Genomic DNA, 18516 nt, shown 5'->3' on the forward strand with positions numbered 1-18516 from the left:
ATTGTTCATGGGTCAACTATATTTTAAACACATGGTAATTGAACAACTAGCTACTGAAATGGGGAAACATTAGCTTTCATCCATACTTCAAACCATACACAAAATTTAATTAGAGATGGATCACAGACCTACATGTAGCAGCAAAAACTATAAAGCTTGTAGAATAAAGTATAGAACACTTTTCTAACTTTGGAATAAGCAAAACTTTGATTAGGACCCAAAAAACACTAACTACAAAAAACAAAGAGATAAATGGACTTCGTCACAATTAAAAACCTCTACTCACTAAAAATACCACTAAGAAGATGAAAAGGCATGCCACAGACTGGGAGAAAATATTCATAATATGTGTATCTGACCAAGGAGTCGAATCCTACACCCAATAATTAAAACACCAATGACCGCATTGAAAAATGGGCAACTGATTTAACAGGCATTTTACAGTGTAAGATATGCAAGTGGCTGGTGATCATATGAAAACGTGTCGATGGTTATTAGTTACCAGAAAAATACAAATTAAAGTCATAGAGACTCCACTACAAAGCCATTCAAGTGGCTCAAATGAACCAGACCAAAGCTGTCTAGCTGGCAAGGATGTGGAGCTGTGGAGCTCTTGTCCATAATGGAAGTGTCAACGGCACAACCATCTTGAGAAGACTTCCGTCTGTTTCGCATAAAGTTAAATACACACCTGTGTGTGGACCCAAAAAATCTACCTCCAGGTATTTACCCAGGAGAAATGAAAACACGTAATCCAAAAATAGTTGTACTCGAATGTTCATAGTGGCTTTACTCGTGATCGCCCAAATAAAACAACCTGAATGTCCACCAGAGGGAGAAAAGCAAAAACAGGGTCCCATCTACACGATGGAAGAATATTCAGCCATAGAAAGGCACCAGCTCTTCATATGCACAGTGACATGGGGAATCTCAAAAAAAAAAAAAAAAAAAATGAATCCATTGATACTAAGTTCTAGCCCAGGCAAAATTGATCCATGGTAAAAGATATCAGAATGCAGGCTGTCTGGGGAAGGGGGGTGATGACTGGGAAAGGGCACAAGGGTGATGTTTCTGGAGGAATGAAAATATCTTGATAGGGTTGCAGACAATAGGTATCAAAATTCATACAACTGGGCACTTAAGACCTGTGCATTTCATTGAATATAAATCATACCTCAATAAAAAAAGGAAAAAATATATTAGGGAAAATTTTAATATGAAAATTACATCATAAATTAATAAGCATATCACATTAGTGAGTGCTCCATAAATAATAGTTATTGGGGTTTTGGGGGGGGGTGTTTTTTTTTAATATTTTATTTATTTGTTTGAGAGAGAGAGAGAGCACGAGTGGGGTAAGGGGCAGAGGGAGAAGCAGACTCCCTGCTGAGCAGGGAGCCTGATGGGACTCGATCCCAAGACTCTGGGATCATGACCTGAGCCGAATGCAGACGTTTAACGAACTGAGCCACCCAGGAACCCAATAATAGTTATTGTTATCAGGGGGCTCCATGATGTTTCCACAATAACAGTTATGAACCTTTTCTCCTCTACCTTACCACAACTCTAAGAGGGAAGTTATGCCCTATGTTATCTATTCTGAGATGCACCCTTTTTCCCCCCATGTTAACATCTCTGAGATTGCCATCAGCCAGGAGGTAGTCAGGATGAAGCTGTTACTACATGACTGTCATTCTCAGTGGCCTGGTGGACCATCTGCAAGGCCCTGGCGTTTCAAAGTAAAAACCATTTCAGGATCATTGGAGACCTAGCTATTGTCTGAAAACCATCTATCGTAATGGATTTATAAGATCAGGAAAGCACCATCATTTAAAACTTGAAGAACCGTGTTGCAGCTTGGCGGAAGATCCTACAGAAAACAGCAGTTCAGTCTTGGAGGGAAAAAAAAGTTGCATCACCAACAGTTTCACTGATGCAGAGGGTGATAATGGGTGAAAAACGTGAGCTCCGACTACTTTGAGGCACAATGTGTTTCAGAACACTCAGACCCTGAATATGAAGATGTTTTAGGAAAACCTTGAGTGATTAAGTTTCTTTTCAAAAAGGATTTTTCAAAAGCCCAAATACATCAAAAAGGACTATTTCAATAACAAAATAAAAATTCTAAGCCACAGAAAGCATTATATCATTATTTAATTGACAGCGATTTTTCTTTCTTCGTAGTGTATAAAATAATGGTGCATTTTATGTTCACGGAAATACATGTTATCTCTGCTTTATAGTGGAGAAAACTGAAACCTAGAGAAAAAACTATCTTGCTGAGGTTACATAGCAATAAAATGGAAGGCAGGTTTCCAACTCAAACATAACTCCGAATCTTTCTTAGGTTCTAAACTATGCTATTTACTTCTTTATTATTATTATTTAAAAGGCAGATTTCAACCCAATATAAATGGGAGAAATAGGACAAAATGCTTTCCCACTTCAAGGGCATTCTGGACACCCAGCTATCATTTCTGTCACTGACATCCATAGTTTCCAATTCCATGACTGGATAAATATCTTTTGAGACCCTGTTTATTGTCTATCACTTAAGTGGGCAAATATGGGTGAAAACAGAGTACCACCCTGCTCTCCAGGAAGTCACCATTAAATAAAGAGGAGAAGATGTATTCTAAGAAATGGGCAAATATGCTCTAGGAGAGCTCAGAGAAGAAAGATTGTTCCAGAAGGGGAGACAGAAGCAGGTTTCATGAGGACAGAATATAAGGTTTCCAAACAAGAAACAGAAACCTGGTTAGAGAACAAAGGGCTTGTCTTCCATGGGTGGCAGGAGGTGTGTGGCCAAGGTGGAGACTAAGCCCACAAAGAAGGTGGATCCAAACAGCAGAGCGACAATGCCAAGCTGATGGGCTTGGCCCATTTAGGAGAAGCAAAGTCCAGGTAAGGAGAGCAGCCTGGACTTCCACAAGCTTTGAGCTATAAATAGCAACACAACTAAATTGTTTCCTGGATCTGTGGTTTCTTTCTCGAATAATGACCAAGTTAGGGCTGCTGTGGACAGAGCCCCCATGGAGGGCCACTAAGAACCTCAAGTTTGATGGGTACAGAGTTCCCGTTTGGGAAGATGAAAAAAGTTCTGCAGGTGGATGGTGGTGATGGTTGCACAGAAATGTGAATGTACTTAATGCCACTGAGTTTTACACTTAAAAATGGTTAAAAGGGTAAATTTTATGTGTATGTATATTTCATCACAATAAAAAGATATTCTTTAAAAAAAAACAAAACAAAACAAAAAAAGAACCTCAAGGGACATGTCCCGTGCCCAAGGTGGTTTGGGGAAGACCAGCCCAGAGGTGTGACTGCCTCTAGACAGGCCAGCCACGGGCACAACGTGGTGCCTTCAAATGTCCCTTCCCCGCCTGGGCTCAGGGAGCACCAACCTTTCTGCTGGACCATATATTCAAGCAAGAGAGGTGACCAAAAGTGAGGTAGGCGCCAACTGTGTCCCCAGGGACACCAGGCAAAATACACCACAGTGTGCAATCTCCTCCTACAAACAGTTTGGAAAGAATAAGACCTCTAAAAACAAATCAGAGGGGCGCCTGGGTGGCTCAGTTGGTTAAGCGACTGCCTTCGGCTCAGGTCATGATCCCGGAGTCCCGGGATCGAGCCCCACGTCGGGCTCCCTGCTCAGCGGGGAGCCTGCTTCTCTCTCTGACCCTTCCCCCTCTCGTGCTCTCCTTCTCTCTCTCTCTCTCTCTCTCTCTCTCAAATAAATGAATAAAATCTTTAAAAAAAAAAAAAATCAGAAAAGACTACATAGGCAGAGTGAGTGACCGCACAGAAGTTTTGCTGGAATGACAGGAAACACATCCTCAAATACCCCTGCAATCTATGGCAAGCTCTAGAGGCCAGGGCCCTTAATAAAACATAAGAGAGATCATGAATTAAAACCTGGGTCCCTTCCTTGATCCTGAGGGAAAATGCATAGCGATAGATGTGTGCATTTTATATATGCAGAAAGAGTGAGAATTCCCAGAGACAGTTAATACCACACACCGAAGCCATGATAAAATGCTACACTGCCCCTGGTTAATATTTTATAAGCATTTCGGTCTCTGATCCAAGCCCATGAGGTAAATCCTGCTTGATTTAGCCCTCCCTGATTACTGAAACTGGCCAAGAGCTCTGTGATGAAAATATAGAAAAGTAAACACTGATCCCTGAAGGAAGTCCCATCAGTGACCCCGTGACCCCAATCTCTGTGACTCTAATGGGCTCCTTCCTAAATGCCACAGGAGGATTTGTGCAGATGAATGTCCCGCCTTTGCCATCATCCCACACATACGCCTGCCTGCTCTTCAGCAAGAGAACCATACTTGGGCCTTCACAGAGGCTTTTTAAAGCACCTGTCAAAGTATTTTATTCTACAAAGGCCACCATTAAAACCCTCCAGGTGAATGCCAAAGCCAAAACTGACTTTATCCACTCTGTTCCTTCTAATTTTATCCTTCATCCTGAACTTAAATATCTCCCTCCTCTACTTCACAATGTCTGGGGTTCCTTTTTTGAGGTCATTATTTGAGAGTCTGATTTTATAGATACGGGGCTCTTGTTAGAGCAGTTGTCTCATTTGGCCTTTCCAACAAGCCAGGATGGGGATCTTATAATGACTGTCCTTGATTTCCAGTTGAAGAAACTAAGACCCAGAGAGTCACCTTCCCAAGGTCACAAAGTTTTAGAGTTCTAAGATCCCACATGAGGTTGCTGAACTTGAACTGGGTTTTTCCAACCTCGTGTTAGGTGCTTATTCTGCCAAATACAGCTCAGTAAGTGACTTGGTCAAAACGTGGCCACAAATCACCCATAAAGGGAGGGAGCACAAAGGGGGTCGGGGAATGAATCCTGTACTCAGGTGGGCTGTGTCACCCGGTCAGTCTCAAGCCCTCACTATGACTTTCATCTAGGGGGACATGCCCCCCCCAACACACACACAGTACTGCATAGGTCCACAGACATTCCCATCTGTAATGATCCTCCTAAAATCATTCACGTTTACATACCCAAATTTGAGCTAACCTTCTCTACTGAAATAAAAGAAATAAAGCCAGTGCTGAAAATCATCAAACTCCAAAAATAATAGAGTGCTGCCTCTTTTTTTCTGGCACAACACTGTATCTTTTGAGGAACTCCAAGCTCCAGTACACGTGGTTAGGCAAGACTCACGCTCTGTCACTCAGAGTCTCCCCCTCAGCGATGTCAAGGCCATGTGCTAGAAGCCTGCACTAGCAAAGCAAACACAACCAACCAGCACCCACCAACACTCTCCCCACCATGCCGCCACCTCTCCACCAAAGCTCCTTCGGCTGGAATTGGCCATTTTCTGTTCGTGTTGTTGCTTTCTTCCAGTCACTATGATTTCCTGAGAGAGCAAAAAGCATTTTCGGTGAGCAGAGCCCTTTTGAACATCAGACATTTTAGACGGCCACATATTTCACAGAGAAGATGGGGAACATAACACCTGAACACACGGGATTTTACGTAAAACACAGACTGCTTCTAACAGCTTGAGAAAGGGTGGTACCTGGTGAGAGACTAAATATACAAACAGTGGCCAGATCATCTCTAGAAAGAGCACTCTGACCCGCAACCTGCAGCAACCTGCCCAGGAAATGAACCTCTGTATCTACAATAACCAGTCCAGGAAGGCAGCCTGCTATAAGGGAGGCTGTAGGAAGCCAGATTGCTATTTCTAGTAATAATCCAGGAAACCAAACAATCAATTCTGTAATAATTGGTCCAAAATGGCCAGGATTTTATTAACAACTGACAGCTTCCCTAATTTTTGTCCCTGCTTCCAACTTAGGACCAGCTAGAGAAAGCCAAATATGCTCCCTGAACCAATCACACAGGATGCTCTAATTGGCCTGCCTCTAGCTTCCCAGCCTCCCGTCAGAACATACCTGCAGGCTTCCCTTTTCTCTGCTCCAAAGCTTTCCCACGTTTCTGCCTGCCTTTGAGTCTCTGCCAAAACTCAGGTGATGGTGGCTGACTCCCTTGCTATAGTAAGCTCTGAAACAGCTTTCACTTCTTCTCATTTGGTGGGTCTCATATATTTCCACACTGGACAGACATCATCTTTGAAAAATCTTCGCTGGGCCTATTATCTCCTCCAACCATTGATCTAAATTGTTTAGAGAGAGGGAAACATCCTGAGCTTATCCAGAAAATCTTGTTTACGCCTAGATAGGCTTCCATTTAGACACTAAGATATTTTAAGTGCAGCTAAATTTTATTCTCTGTAAAGGAAAAGTCAAATTGGATAGAACCATCGTTTAGAAAACAAATTGGCTTGGAGTACCTGAGACATCTTGGTATGCTACTTAGGAATAAATGATGATCTGAACTGTTTGTTCCTTGGAAACTAGTAACGGGAGGCAGGTGGGCAAGAAAATATACCACAAACTGAGGGACGACCCAAAGGAGGTATGAAAATAACAGATTCTGGAGATCAGCAATCAACAAGTGAGGTGCATTTTTTCTTAACATAATTACTCTTCTTGACTGTCTTCTGCGTGCCGGGCAAAGCCCAAGGAAAAAATAGCAGAGTGACTCAACAGATGGACGGCATCAACAACAGTGGGTGATCCAAGCAGGAAAAGGCTGGAGCCAGAAATGCACGCACCATGTCTCAGTATCAGAGCAATATCAGAAGCTGGGCATCAGAGAGCCAGGCTTTGAGCCTAGGGGAGGGGAAATGGTCAGAGCACGGCAGGCCCCCTGCAGATGAAGACTGGGACACTCATCAGGTTACAGAGCACTGATGGGGGCAGAGCCCAGTTACAGGACCTGGGGACCCAACCAGGACTGGGTGTGAGCAGCAGTGCAGACCCAGAGTCCAAGACGAAAGGCCAATATTCAGGGAGGATGCTTGTTGTTGGATCTTATACGTAGGTTAGCACCACTTAAATATCTTCTGTGTCTAGGCATGAAAAGTCTTGGGAGTGTCAAGGAGGTCACAGCTGTGAGGAGGAGAGCATGCACACAGAGGGTGGAACTGGACTGAGCTAAGGCACAAGCACTCATCACCAGAGGCCAGTGGTTGGACAGGGGCCTAGCACAGTTCTAGAGAAGGAGATGGGTCCGAACTTCTGATGCTGACATCTTGACCACAGACCCCAGATCAACCATACCCACTACGCACTCTCTAGAAGGTGTGGAGGTCAAAGCAATCAATCTGTGGGGTAGAGGATAGAGTTTTCAGTGAGGGTAGCAGAGAGGTGAAGGAGCCCTTGTCTAGGCTGGGCTCCCTTTTATGAAAGTGGATTCTCCAGCCCCAGTTCAGCCACCTGTCCCTGCCAGGGTGTGCCCAGATTGCAGATTCATAGGCAAAATAAATGACCAGTGATGTTTTAAGTGACTAAATCCTGAGGCTGATTTATTATGCAACAATCAATAACGAGAACAGATTTTGGTGTCTGAATGCTGCTGTAACAAACCCCTTAGATCTGAGGCACTGACAGTGGGACCAGGCGGCAGGCAGAAGCCTTGACAGACCTCAGTGAAGTCTAAAAGGGAAGCAAGAAAAATATAACTGGAAGCTGGAGGAAAGGGGACCCTTGCCATGTGGTAACAGAAAGTCTGGTATCATTATCAACTGAAGTAATCAAGAAAAAAAAATTCCTAATGAAGTTGGTCATACAGCCAAGAAGACTCCAGGCAGAACACAGAAGTGCATGCTGGCGTCCTGTCACTGCCTATGATTCAGTGCAAGAAAAGAGAAGCGAGCTAAAGAATACACTGTTAGGGGCGCCTGGGTGGCTCAGTCAGTGAAGCATCTGCCCTTGGCTCAGGTCATGATCTCAGGGTCCTGGGATGGAGCCCTACTTCAGGCTCCTTGCTCAGCAAAGAGTCTGCTTCTCCCTCTCCCACTGCCCCCCCCCAAGCTCGTCCTCTCTCTCTCTCAAATAAATAAGTAAAATCTTTAAAAAAAAAATAAACTGTTAAACATAAAGGAGCTAGGACTTGGTGAGTCTGAAAATAAAACCATTTCTTATTCCCAGTCTCTACAGATAGCAAATGATTCTTAAATTAAGAGAAGGTCTCAATCTATAGACCAAACCAAGGAGTGAATCAAAGAAATTTTCAGACAGACAAAAGGCCTTCTGGGAATCTTAAGGGCACCCCCTAAGGCCCTCTCCATTCAAGAGGGCATCCAAGAATCCCAAGGGCATTGCCCCTCAGCGTTCTCACAGACAGACCAAAATGGAGAAAGACTTCTTTCTCTTGGAGAGGTTTGTCATGGCTTTTGTTTAATGGAGTGAGGGTTTGGCGTTCTGAATATACTAAGATAGGTCTGTCAAGATCCTACAGGAAGTGCCTTTTCCCTGCTCAGGTCCTCCCCGCTGCGGTGCTTAGCTCAAAAGGAAACAGAAAGCACATTATGTCCAGAATGATGTCCACCCGGGCTCTGGCATGGCCCGTGGGGACGGCCTGTGACTGGAAAGCCTATTTGCCAACAGCCTACAGAATAATCAGGAAATAGGGAGGTTGAGAGGTGAGTTCCCATCCCAGTTAATTCAGGTCATCCCTCCTCCAGTCAGGTCTCACTGCTGTTCTCAGTTGATCAAAGAACTAAACACGAAACCCAGGCCCCATATGCAATATACCATCTTAAGAATTCTCCCCGGGATTCTAAAAAGAGATTATTCACATTTGAGAGAGGGATATCTCTGCTGCCTAAATGATACATCTCCTCCCTTGGGCTTAATAGAGACACATCCACCTGTATTCCTCAGGAAGATATATGGATTAAGAAAGGCAAAAACACTAACTCAGAAGCAAGATTGTGTTCAATCTTTTTTTTTTTTTCTCTTAGCAAATGGGGCCATAATTTCAAGTAAATGGCATGTGAAGCTGTTAAGAGCCAAGGCCCACATTCACATTTCGATGTTGCTCCGGTTGTAAATAATACGCCTGACTGCACCAGGAACCAAATTGCTCGTTAGCTGCCAACATTAGTTGTTTAATGATCTGAAGAGCAAGCAGAAGCTGCCAATTATTGTATTCCTTCTTAAAATGCCATTTAAAAGCCATACATGTAATTATTATACCTTTTCGTTAAATTTTTATGATTCTTCTGAAGTTGATGAGCTGCAGATTCACTCAGCCTATAAAACTCAGAGAATACTTGGAGGATGTCATGACACAACTGGATTAAAAAATCCATGAATCACACCTGACCTTGAGCCCCTGCTCTGCCACCACTTAGCTAACTGAGTGAACTTAACCAAAGGATGTACCCCAGGGCCTCAGTCTCCTAATCCGTTCATTGGGACCTCATATCTTTCCCTCCTACCTAATACAGCTGTTGTGAAAATGAAACAAAATAACAATACAGGGGAATGCTTAAAAGCACTCTTCAAATGATAGGGTAAGATACTATTTTCAGGGGCGCCTGGGTGGCTCAGTCGGTTAAGCGTCTGCCTTCAGCTCAGGTCATGATCCCAGGGTCCTGGGATCGAGCCCCGCATTGGGCTCCTTGCTCAGCGGAGAGCCTGCTTCTCCCTCTCCCTCTGACTGCCGCTCCCCCTGCTTGTGCTCTCTATCTCTCTCTGTGTCAAATAAATAAGTAAAATCTTAAAAAAAAAACAAAAAAAACAAATGATCCTAGTTTCCAACTGTATTAATAATTATAGTCCTTGAGAGTAATTAAGGAGTTCTTATATTAAAAACACATGGTGCGGTGGGGCGTCTGGGTGGCTCAGTTGGTTAAGCCGCTGCCTTCAGCTCAGGTCACGATCTCAGGGTCCTGGGATCGAGCCCGGCATTGGGCTCCCTGCTCAGCGGGGAGTCTGCTTCTCCCTCTCCCTCTGCCCCTCTCCCCAACTCATGCTCTCTCTCTCTGTCTCAAATAAAATAAAATCTTTTAAAAAAGAAAGATACTATTTTCAGAGACCTACTAATTAATGGGAAAATATATTCCTAATAACTACCAGATGAAGGATCGATTATGATATACTGAGAATCCTCCACAAATCTAATCTCTCTGACTGGGATGTTAAATTGAGTACATCACCTTGTCTTCTGTTATTCTCTCTCCCTATAGGAAGGGACTGACCACGTCCAAAAGTCTCCACGGAGCCTCTACAGACACATAATGCTATGTAAACATCTGCTAGAATTACATGGCATGCAGCGCACCTCTAGTCTCTTAAAGAAACAAACCAGAAGTCCAAAATATGGTACCTAGACAACTTATTTTTTTATTATATGTGCATATGTAGTTTTAAGAGTCTTACGAGGAGGCCATGCTGCCCATTTAGTCCATGAGTTTTAGTGAGACTTCACACAAAAGCTCTGAAATGTCCAAGTATTACATAAGTAACAGGTAGAATGTTACTCGAGGACAAAACCTGGATGTGGTGGCAACTGGCATTATTCCCCACTATGTCCAGTTACCTGATACAGCAAGCATTTTGGCTTCAAGCAACGCCAGGAGTTGGGTTTCGATGTCATTTACTTTCTTCCTGAGAGTGCTGCTGAGTCTCTCGCTCATACACACCTAGAGGGGGAAAAACAGCCAGGACTCGTCATTTACTCACGTAAAAATCAGAAGGCAATGGAGCAGCCAGGCAGAGATTTCTGGGTTTATAAGCAATGAAGAGGGGTGATCAAGAGTAACTGAAGCAGAGTTATTTAAAAGCAAACAATGTAAAAAGAAAGCAAGAAAAGAGGAAAGAAGGGAGGAAGGAAGATGAAGGAAGGTAGGTAGGAAGGAAGGGAGGGAAGAAGGGAGAAAGGGAGAGAAAGAGGGAGGGAGACAAGGAGAGAAGGAGGGAGGAAGATGGGAGGGAGGGAGGGCTAAATAAAACAAGCATTGGCACACATCAGGTCCCATGCCTTCACCACCCCCACACACAAAAATGACAAGAGCTAACAAACCAGAGCGCAACCACAAACTAGAATAACCTCACCACCCTACCTACTCCCTCCCCAGGGTTACTCCCTCCTTCTGAAACATTCTTGCCCCAAATGGCTTAGCCCACTCACACCCTTCAGGCTCTGCTCAGACATCACCTGGGAAGAAAGGCCTGGCTGATTACCTATAAAAAATAGCAACCCCCTCAACTCTCCCTCCCCTTCCCCCGTTCCCCTGTGGGACATTTTCCCACCATGTCTTCTCCAGCTGACACTATTTGTTTTTCTTCTTCTGTTTTCCTAGTATTTCTCTCCATTAGAATGCAAGCTCTATGTGAGCAGGGACTGCTCTGTGTCTGGCACACGATAAGCAGTAAGTGAAGGTGCACAACAGTTGAGATCAAGGGCAGGCTAATTACTAGTAGATGCTATCTAATGAATCTTTAAGGGCAGATATTTGCTGGCAAGTCAGACTTGAAAAACAGACAAGTAGACCTCAAGGAGGTTTACAGGTTTTATCGTGTATTTTTCCAGGATATCCAAACACTCCCTACATTTTTCTTTGCTCTTTCAAAAATAGCAAAAATCTTAAACCCCACTTTCTTTTCCCAAATGACTTAGGTTATCTTTTATTTTCTTTGAAACAAAAACATCACATTTTTTCTTTCGTTTAAAGCAAAAACCTCATATTTGATTGATATCTACACTCAGATTGGTGAGCTACCTAGAAAAACATCCAGTTCAACAAAAGCACACAACTCAGTTGAATAACAACAAACGTGTGTATGCAGACATTTTGGGTGGCCCACAAAGGATCCCTCTTTTCTTGCTAAAAATCTAATTCTATTCAAAAACTAAAATTAACCCAGTTGGGTTCATAGTGCCCAGAGAAAATATAAAATCCAATTTCCCCAGAAGAACCTAGATCTTGCTAGATACCATCAACTTGAATTGTTTTGCTTATCTCAGACTGAAATTAAAATTATTTTTGGAATCAAAGCAGACCTCACCCATCCTGCCTCAAATGTTAGACTATTTCTTTCATGGCCTTAAACATGTTCTTTTCCATTAAGCAGCTGTAACTTCCCAAATCTCTTTACAAAACTCATTCTCTGGATGAAGGCCTCCACACCAAAGCCAGCATCAGCAGTGATGAGCATCCCCATGCCCCAGGTGAGAATTGTCAGGAGTCAGAACTGGGTGTTAAAAAGAAGATGCTCTGGATTGCTCCCCACAGCACTTAGCCTCGGGTTGGCCCAGTGCCTGATGGTGGGCATGTCCCTTTCCATCCACCTAAGAATGTCATCGGAAGTCCAGGAACATTTCTGCTAAGTCCGTAACACCAGCCATAATTCTTATGTCTCATCCAATGTATGTCCGGTCTTCCTGATTTTAGTTAACAGCTTCTGTTAATCATAATTGGGTCAGTTTCTCCTTTGTTGAGCAAATCAATCCTTCAAGCTGTCACTATTAATACAAGACAGCCTTTCTAAATCTTCTTATTAAATTGCAATGTACATTCTTTCAAGCACTGCTGGATGTAATCTAGTATCTACCAACCTCCAGATATTCCATTTATTTCCAACTATTTCTTCCATCTCATTTATCCCTTAATTACCTGGTTTGGGGAACCATAAACGTCAAAGAAATGTAATGAATGAAGGAAGGTTCCATTTCTCTTTGGGGGAGGAATCAAATGAATATCAGATATATATACCTAATACATTAAAGGAAGAAAACTGGGCCAACCTGCAATTTTTACCTCAAGGTCATGAGTCAATCGAGTCCAGAGTGCAAAGTTGTTTCTGTGTGACTAGGCGGTTTTGTTTCAATTCCATGTGCACTAATGTATGTCCCCCATACACACACACACATTCGTGTATGTGCAGACATACACACCCACCTATCCACACACAAACACGCCCCAGAAAATCTGCACCTCCTTTTTATTTCCAGATAAAATTGGACCCTGAGGAACTCATTATCAAATGAAGCTTTTAGATTTACATTTTAAAATCTTAGATATGAATTCCTTAATCTTATGGAAAAGCAAGGGAATTAGGAGTTATTTGTAAGTGCATTAGAGAAGGTATGCAAACAAAGCCAATCACTTTGGGCATTTGGGCAAATCCAAGAGCTTTAACAGTAGCTGGGGATTATCAACAAATCCCACTATCATGTGCATATGTTAGTATGAACATGTGCATAATATAAAATGTCCTAGAAAACACACTCCTATATCAACACCATGTGTATTCTGTACTAGGCAAGCCTGCCTGCTCATTGCCGGGAGAGGGACTCATTCAGATTACACACAGCACGTTCCAATACTCAATACACCCAAACCCTAGAGTACTTCCACCTGTTAATTCTGCACAGAAATCAGGATGCACCTGACAAATGGCACATATTTACGCCAGAAAATACAGGAGAAGGAATACTCCTACCCCCTGCCCCATGCAGGAAGCTTTGGTCTCTCCTCACCTCCCCAGTGGCTCTGCCTGGAGGTAACCTGCCAGACAGTTATAGAACATGAATACTAGTCGGCGACACCACTGAAACATACAGAACAGAAATTCAGGTACGCCCTCTAGCACTTCCCCTCCTCCTTCATGGACAAAATGGGTAAACCGAGTCAGTCTCCCTTGAGCAGGGAAGACGGTCTCTCAGCACTGCACAGTGTGAGAACCCACGACAAAAGCCCTTTACCAGAGTCCTGCCTGGGGATTCTGCTCCTTGCACGGCTCTGAATAAAGCAGTGCCTTGGATCCCATCTTGCTCTTCTTCGGGCAAACGTTCTAGCCGGATGTCACTGCCTATCAAACTGCTTCCGTGTGACTTTTTTAGCAAAATCATTTAATGTATTTTTCAGAAAATGTACACAAAAACTGAAAAAATGTTCCAGAAAAACTGTGGACACTTTTGCCAACAACACAGCCCCAATCTCAGCCCAGCTGTGGTGACGTGCAAGCCCGTTGGCAGGTCTTCTGGATCTCTCTCCTGGGCGCTGGGGGAGGGCAAGAAAACATTCCTTCCAGGCCAGTGGACTCCCGTCTGCTTTGCTCTCTGCTCAGAAACCTGTTCTTTTGTCCATTCTGACCATCTTATAACCAGCCCTGGCTCCCAGACCTAACGCAAATAATCAACGATTCATCCCAGTTCTCCGCCACACATTTAGTAATTCACAGAGTAATTGATCCTACTTCTCAGTTTGTCAGTAACTCGGTCACATATAACTATCTCTGCAGGGAAGGATTTTGTTTTGTAAACTGTGGTTATCCTAACTAACATGACATTGACTATTTAATTGAATTGGCTAGGTGCTCCCAGGGAATACTGCAGGAGTGCGCTATCTCCATACAAACCGAGGTCCTGGTATGAAGTATAAATGGCAGAGAAAATAGGCAAAATGATTCTGAAGTCAGCTTAAAAAGTTGAAAAAACAAACACCTGCTATGCAAACTTTTCTAAAACCTGTTTGTGAGGATCCCTGAACCCTGTCCTCCTGGAAGAAAAACAATTTTTCAGATTACTCCCATCCCGAAAGCCTTTTCATGCAAAGGCATTTGATGGTACCCGAAAGCACTCATTTCCCATTCCCTAACACTGGCAGCTCCTGTTAGGCAAAGGCCGAACCAGTCAATCTCTGGAGGACCACAAGCCAGGACCCCTACCACAAGAGCAGCCCCCATTCCCAGCTCTTCTGGCGCATCGCCTGGCCTGTCGAATGGCTCTGTAGAGTCTACACTTCCTCCAGAGCCATGAGCTAGGCTGAAATATCATGTGACCTAGACATGACATTAAGTCAAAAGAAAACTTGAGAGACTTCAGAAAATGGTCATATAAAGCTACTTACCTTAGCAGGGATTTCCTTAAGTGACAAGTTGAGGGATTTTATCTGCTCCTGGAGGCTAGAAGAATTAGAAAAAGGACATTGGTCTTCTTGGAATCATAGTTCCATACCACCACATAGAGGAACACTGTGAAACAGTGAACTTCCCATCAGCCTAAAGGCTGAAGAACAGTGGGAAAGATGATGCCAAATTGGTTCCATTTGACTGTGGAATAACATGTTGCTAGGAAGCAGATTTCCCCTCCCTAATGATGCTCTACTTAGGCTAGTGCTTAAATCTGTTCTTCCCATAGTGAACAACTCCATGGCACATAGATAGGGTAAAGAAACAACCCAGATGTCCTGGCAGCAAAGGATGAAAATTCACATTCCTATAACTACCTTCCAAGAAGGATGGTCTACACGGGGTAGCATTTCACGGGCAGTAATCAAATATTATCTATTCAGGTACACTGTGTAATCCAACAAATATGGATGGATGACAAATGGATGAAACTAAGAATCAGATCTTATTCTCAATGTTGTTACCTAAAAGAGAGGAAGTACACACAGACAATCAACTACGATATAAAGCAAGATGAAAAAAATACTATTGGGAATAGGAACCCAGTGCTAGGATCAAACTGCTACCTAAAAACTGTCACAGGCAGGGGCACTTGGGTGGCTCAGTTGGTTAAGCCTCCAACTCTTGGTTTCGGCTCAGGTCATGATCTCAGGGTCGTGGGATAGAGCCCCACATCGGGCTCCACACTCAGTGCAGAGTCTCCTTGAGATTCTTTCCCCCTCCCTCTAACTCTGCTCCTCCCCCTGTTCATGCGCTCTCTCTCTCTCTGTCTCAAATAAATAAATAAAACCTTAATTTTAAAAAAAACCTATCACAGGCAGATACTGTCTCCAAGGGCACAGTGGAGACAGTAAGGTGGGTAGCAATTTAGAAAACTATGGGACTAGTGGGGGAGCTTCCTGGAAGAGGCGGAAAGTGAACCAGGCCTCAAGGGAAAAGAAGGAAGAACAAAACTCCAGGGAAAAGATGAGTCCAACTGGACCATATCATTCACAGAGGTGAACTGTGATGGACAAGAAGGGAAAGGATTGTTTCTAATGGGAGTGGGGGAGAGGGGTAGGACAGAAGGGAGAAGTCTGTCCACATCTGCAATGTGTGCTTGTTTATTTAGGAAAATAAGGGAGGGGAATGCTAATATTTGTTTAATCTCAGTGGTGGGTAAATGAGTATATATTTTTCAGTGTGTTTAGAATATTCACAATCAAAATAATTCTTAAAGGAATATCAAGGACAAGCTATAGTCAATACCGAACGCTGGGCTAAGGAGTTCTGAGCTTTATCCCACAGGCAATGGGAAATTATTCTAGTTTTGAGCAGGAGAGCAATAGGAAAGAAACAGGGTTTTTCTGGAAAATTAATTGGGCAGCACTATGAGAGGTGATTTGGAGTAGTCAGGCAGGCACCTTCAGCAGAAGCCAGCTGCGAGGCCCAAGGGCAGGCACAGAGGGACAGAAGTCTGAAAGGAAAGGAAGGTGGGGATCCTTTCATTACGTTGATGCTGAAAAACAGTGAAAACATATGCTCTGGGTCTTTTCATTCATTCATTCATTCATTCATTCATTCATTCATTCATTCATTCACAAACTCATTAATTCTTTCAATATCTCCTGGGCACCTAGTAAGTTAGGAGCTCAGAGCATAAAGACCTGGTTCTTGCCCTCAATAGCTCACTGCTTTCAATTTTTTCCAAAAGAAAAAAATTAAAAGAAAAAAAAAAAGGTATGGTACTAAAAGAGAGAAGGTCACTTAGCAAAACGGTGAGCTGCAAATGCAGGGAAGGTCAGGTTTTCTGGGGTCTGTGTGGGGAGAGGGGTCAGGAAAAGTTTCTCTGGCACGGGTTGCATGGTATCCGAGGGACGTGGCCAATTTGCCCTTTGCTGGGGTTCTTCAGCTCTAAGAACTGGTTTTGAACGGCATCACCTCCACCAACCTGTGACTTCTGAGCACAAGCAAGTTCGTTTCCATTGCAAATGCCCTAGAGCTGGGGCAGGTCCCTTCTAAACAAGTCATCCCCACTTCAGACCGACATTCAGCGGAGGAGGGACACCCCACTGAGCTGAGGTCAGATGACAGCTGACAAAGAGCAGGGCACACATGGCAGCAGAATTTTCTGAATTCAGGAGTCACGATAGGACAAACATCAGTGTGTGTGGTGGGGACAGTGGGAACGCACATGTGGAATCCTGCCTGGAGAATTCCAGCCCGCTGGATGGAGGTTGGATCTTTTGAAAGGAGGTGAGTTTGAGTGTCATGCTAACATGGAGAGCAGGGAACGGACCCAGCCACTGGAGAGGCTAGGAAGAGAAGAGCAGAGGGTGTCCAAGATGCGCCGGTACCCATTCTACCTCTGATTCCAGAAGCAACTCTAGCTTCATGCTGCTAATATCTGTTATCCACACTTCAAACTTCCCATGGTTCTGCAGAAATGCACCTTCCCTTGCCAGGCGGATGGGAGTCCGTGCAACTAATAACTTTTCAGGAAACAGTTCACCACAAAATTAATCCTATATGATGAGCATTGAATAGTATTTTATAAGTAAGTGTTCACGGCCACACACAAAGACTAGTTCATGCATTAACAATGAAGATAGATAGGTGGGGGTCCACTTACTGACCCTGAAAATTCAACTGACCAAATAGCAGTGCCTTTAACTCACACTCAATAGGTCAAGAACCAGCCTTCCAGGGGTTGACACAATTCATTGGTCTTGGCTCGGCTCGGGTCCTAACCCAGAAAGAAAACGAGTCTCCTCTCAAATATCCATGTTAGAGCAGGGAAGCAGTGATGCGGATAATTGAATGCATTGTTTCATATTTGATTTTATTTATATTTAATTTAATTAATTTATGCTGTATTACTTTTTGCAGTAGATTTACCTTCCTAATTATGTTTTGCTCAGGCTAATATTAACATTAGTTGCATCCCTGGGGTATACACAGAATGAAAGCAACGGGGGGGGGGGGCAGAAGGATATGAAAAATCTACATACCAAGCTAGTGGTTTTCAAGCTATTTTTAGTAGCAGAACTCTTTCAGACAAATTGTACATAGAACTGCAATCCATATATAAAATCCATAACAAGGGGATCAATTCTGGTTAAGGGTGGGTGTCTGGCATGGGGTACAAACAATGTCACACTGACCCCACCCACTTAGTGCCCCACCATCCCCCTGTGGCCCATGAACCAAGATTCCAGGAGCAAGAATTCAAATTAAAAACCACCGAATTAGGGCGCCTGGGTGGCTCAGTTGGTTAAGCGACTGCCTTCAGCTCAGGTCATGATCCTGGAGTCCTGGGATCGAGTCCCGCATCGGGCTCCCTGCTCAGCGGGGAGTCTGCTTCTCCCTCTGACTCTCCCCCTCTCATGCTCTCTCTCTCTCAAATAAATAAATAAATCTTAAAAAAAACAACAACAACAACAAAAAAAAAAAAAACACCGAATTAGGTAAGTTAAATGTTTAAAAAAAAAAAAAGAGTTACACGCACTTCAATGATTAAAACTAATCCCCATGTTTCTTTTAAGCTTGTGTATTTTTTTTAAACGTACTTTTTTTTAAGATTTTATTAATTTATTTGTCAGAGAGAGAGAGAGAAAGCACAACCAGGGGGAGCAAGAGACAGAGGAAGAAGCAAACTCCCTGCTGAGCAGGGAGCCCGATGTGGAACTCGATCCCAGGACCCTGGAATCATGACCTGAGCCGAAGGCAGACGCTT

At 43.5% G+C, this 18516-nt stretch overlaps 1 protein-coding gene across 1 annotated transcript in view; it reads right to left on the reverse strand.

The window, feature by feature from the left end:
• DISC1 (DISC1 scaffold protein) overlaps window positions 1–18516 on the reverse strand; it is a 326114-nt gene that overhangs the window by 211356 nt on the left and 96242 nt on the right. Inside the window, exons 7-8 of the mRNA XM_021696148.1 lie at window positions 14741–14795; window positions 10426–10528 (exon numbers count right to left, since the gene is read on the reverse strand). Coding sequence (XP_021551823.1) covers window positions 10426–10528; window positions 14741–14795 — 158 coding nt within the window. The remainder of the gene's footprint in view (window positions 1–10425; window positions 10529–14740; window positions 14796–18516) is intronic.

The sequence above is a fragment of the Neomonachus schauinslandi genome, chromosome 6 (genome assembly GCF_002201575.2).
Source record: "Neomonachus schauinslandi chromosome 6, ASM220157v2, whole genome shotgun sequence".
Taxonomy (NCBI): Eukaryota; Metazoa; Chordata; class Mammalia; order Carnivora; family Phocidae; genus Neomonachus; species Neomonachus schauinslandi.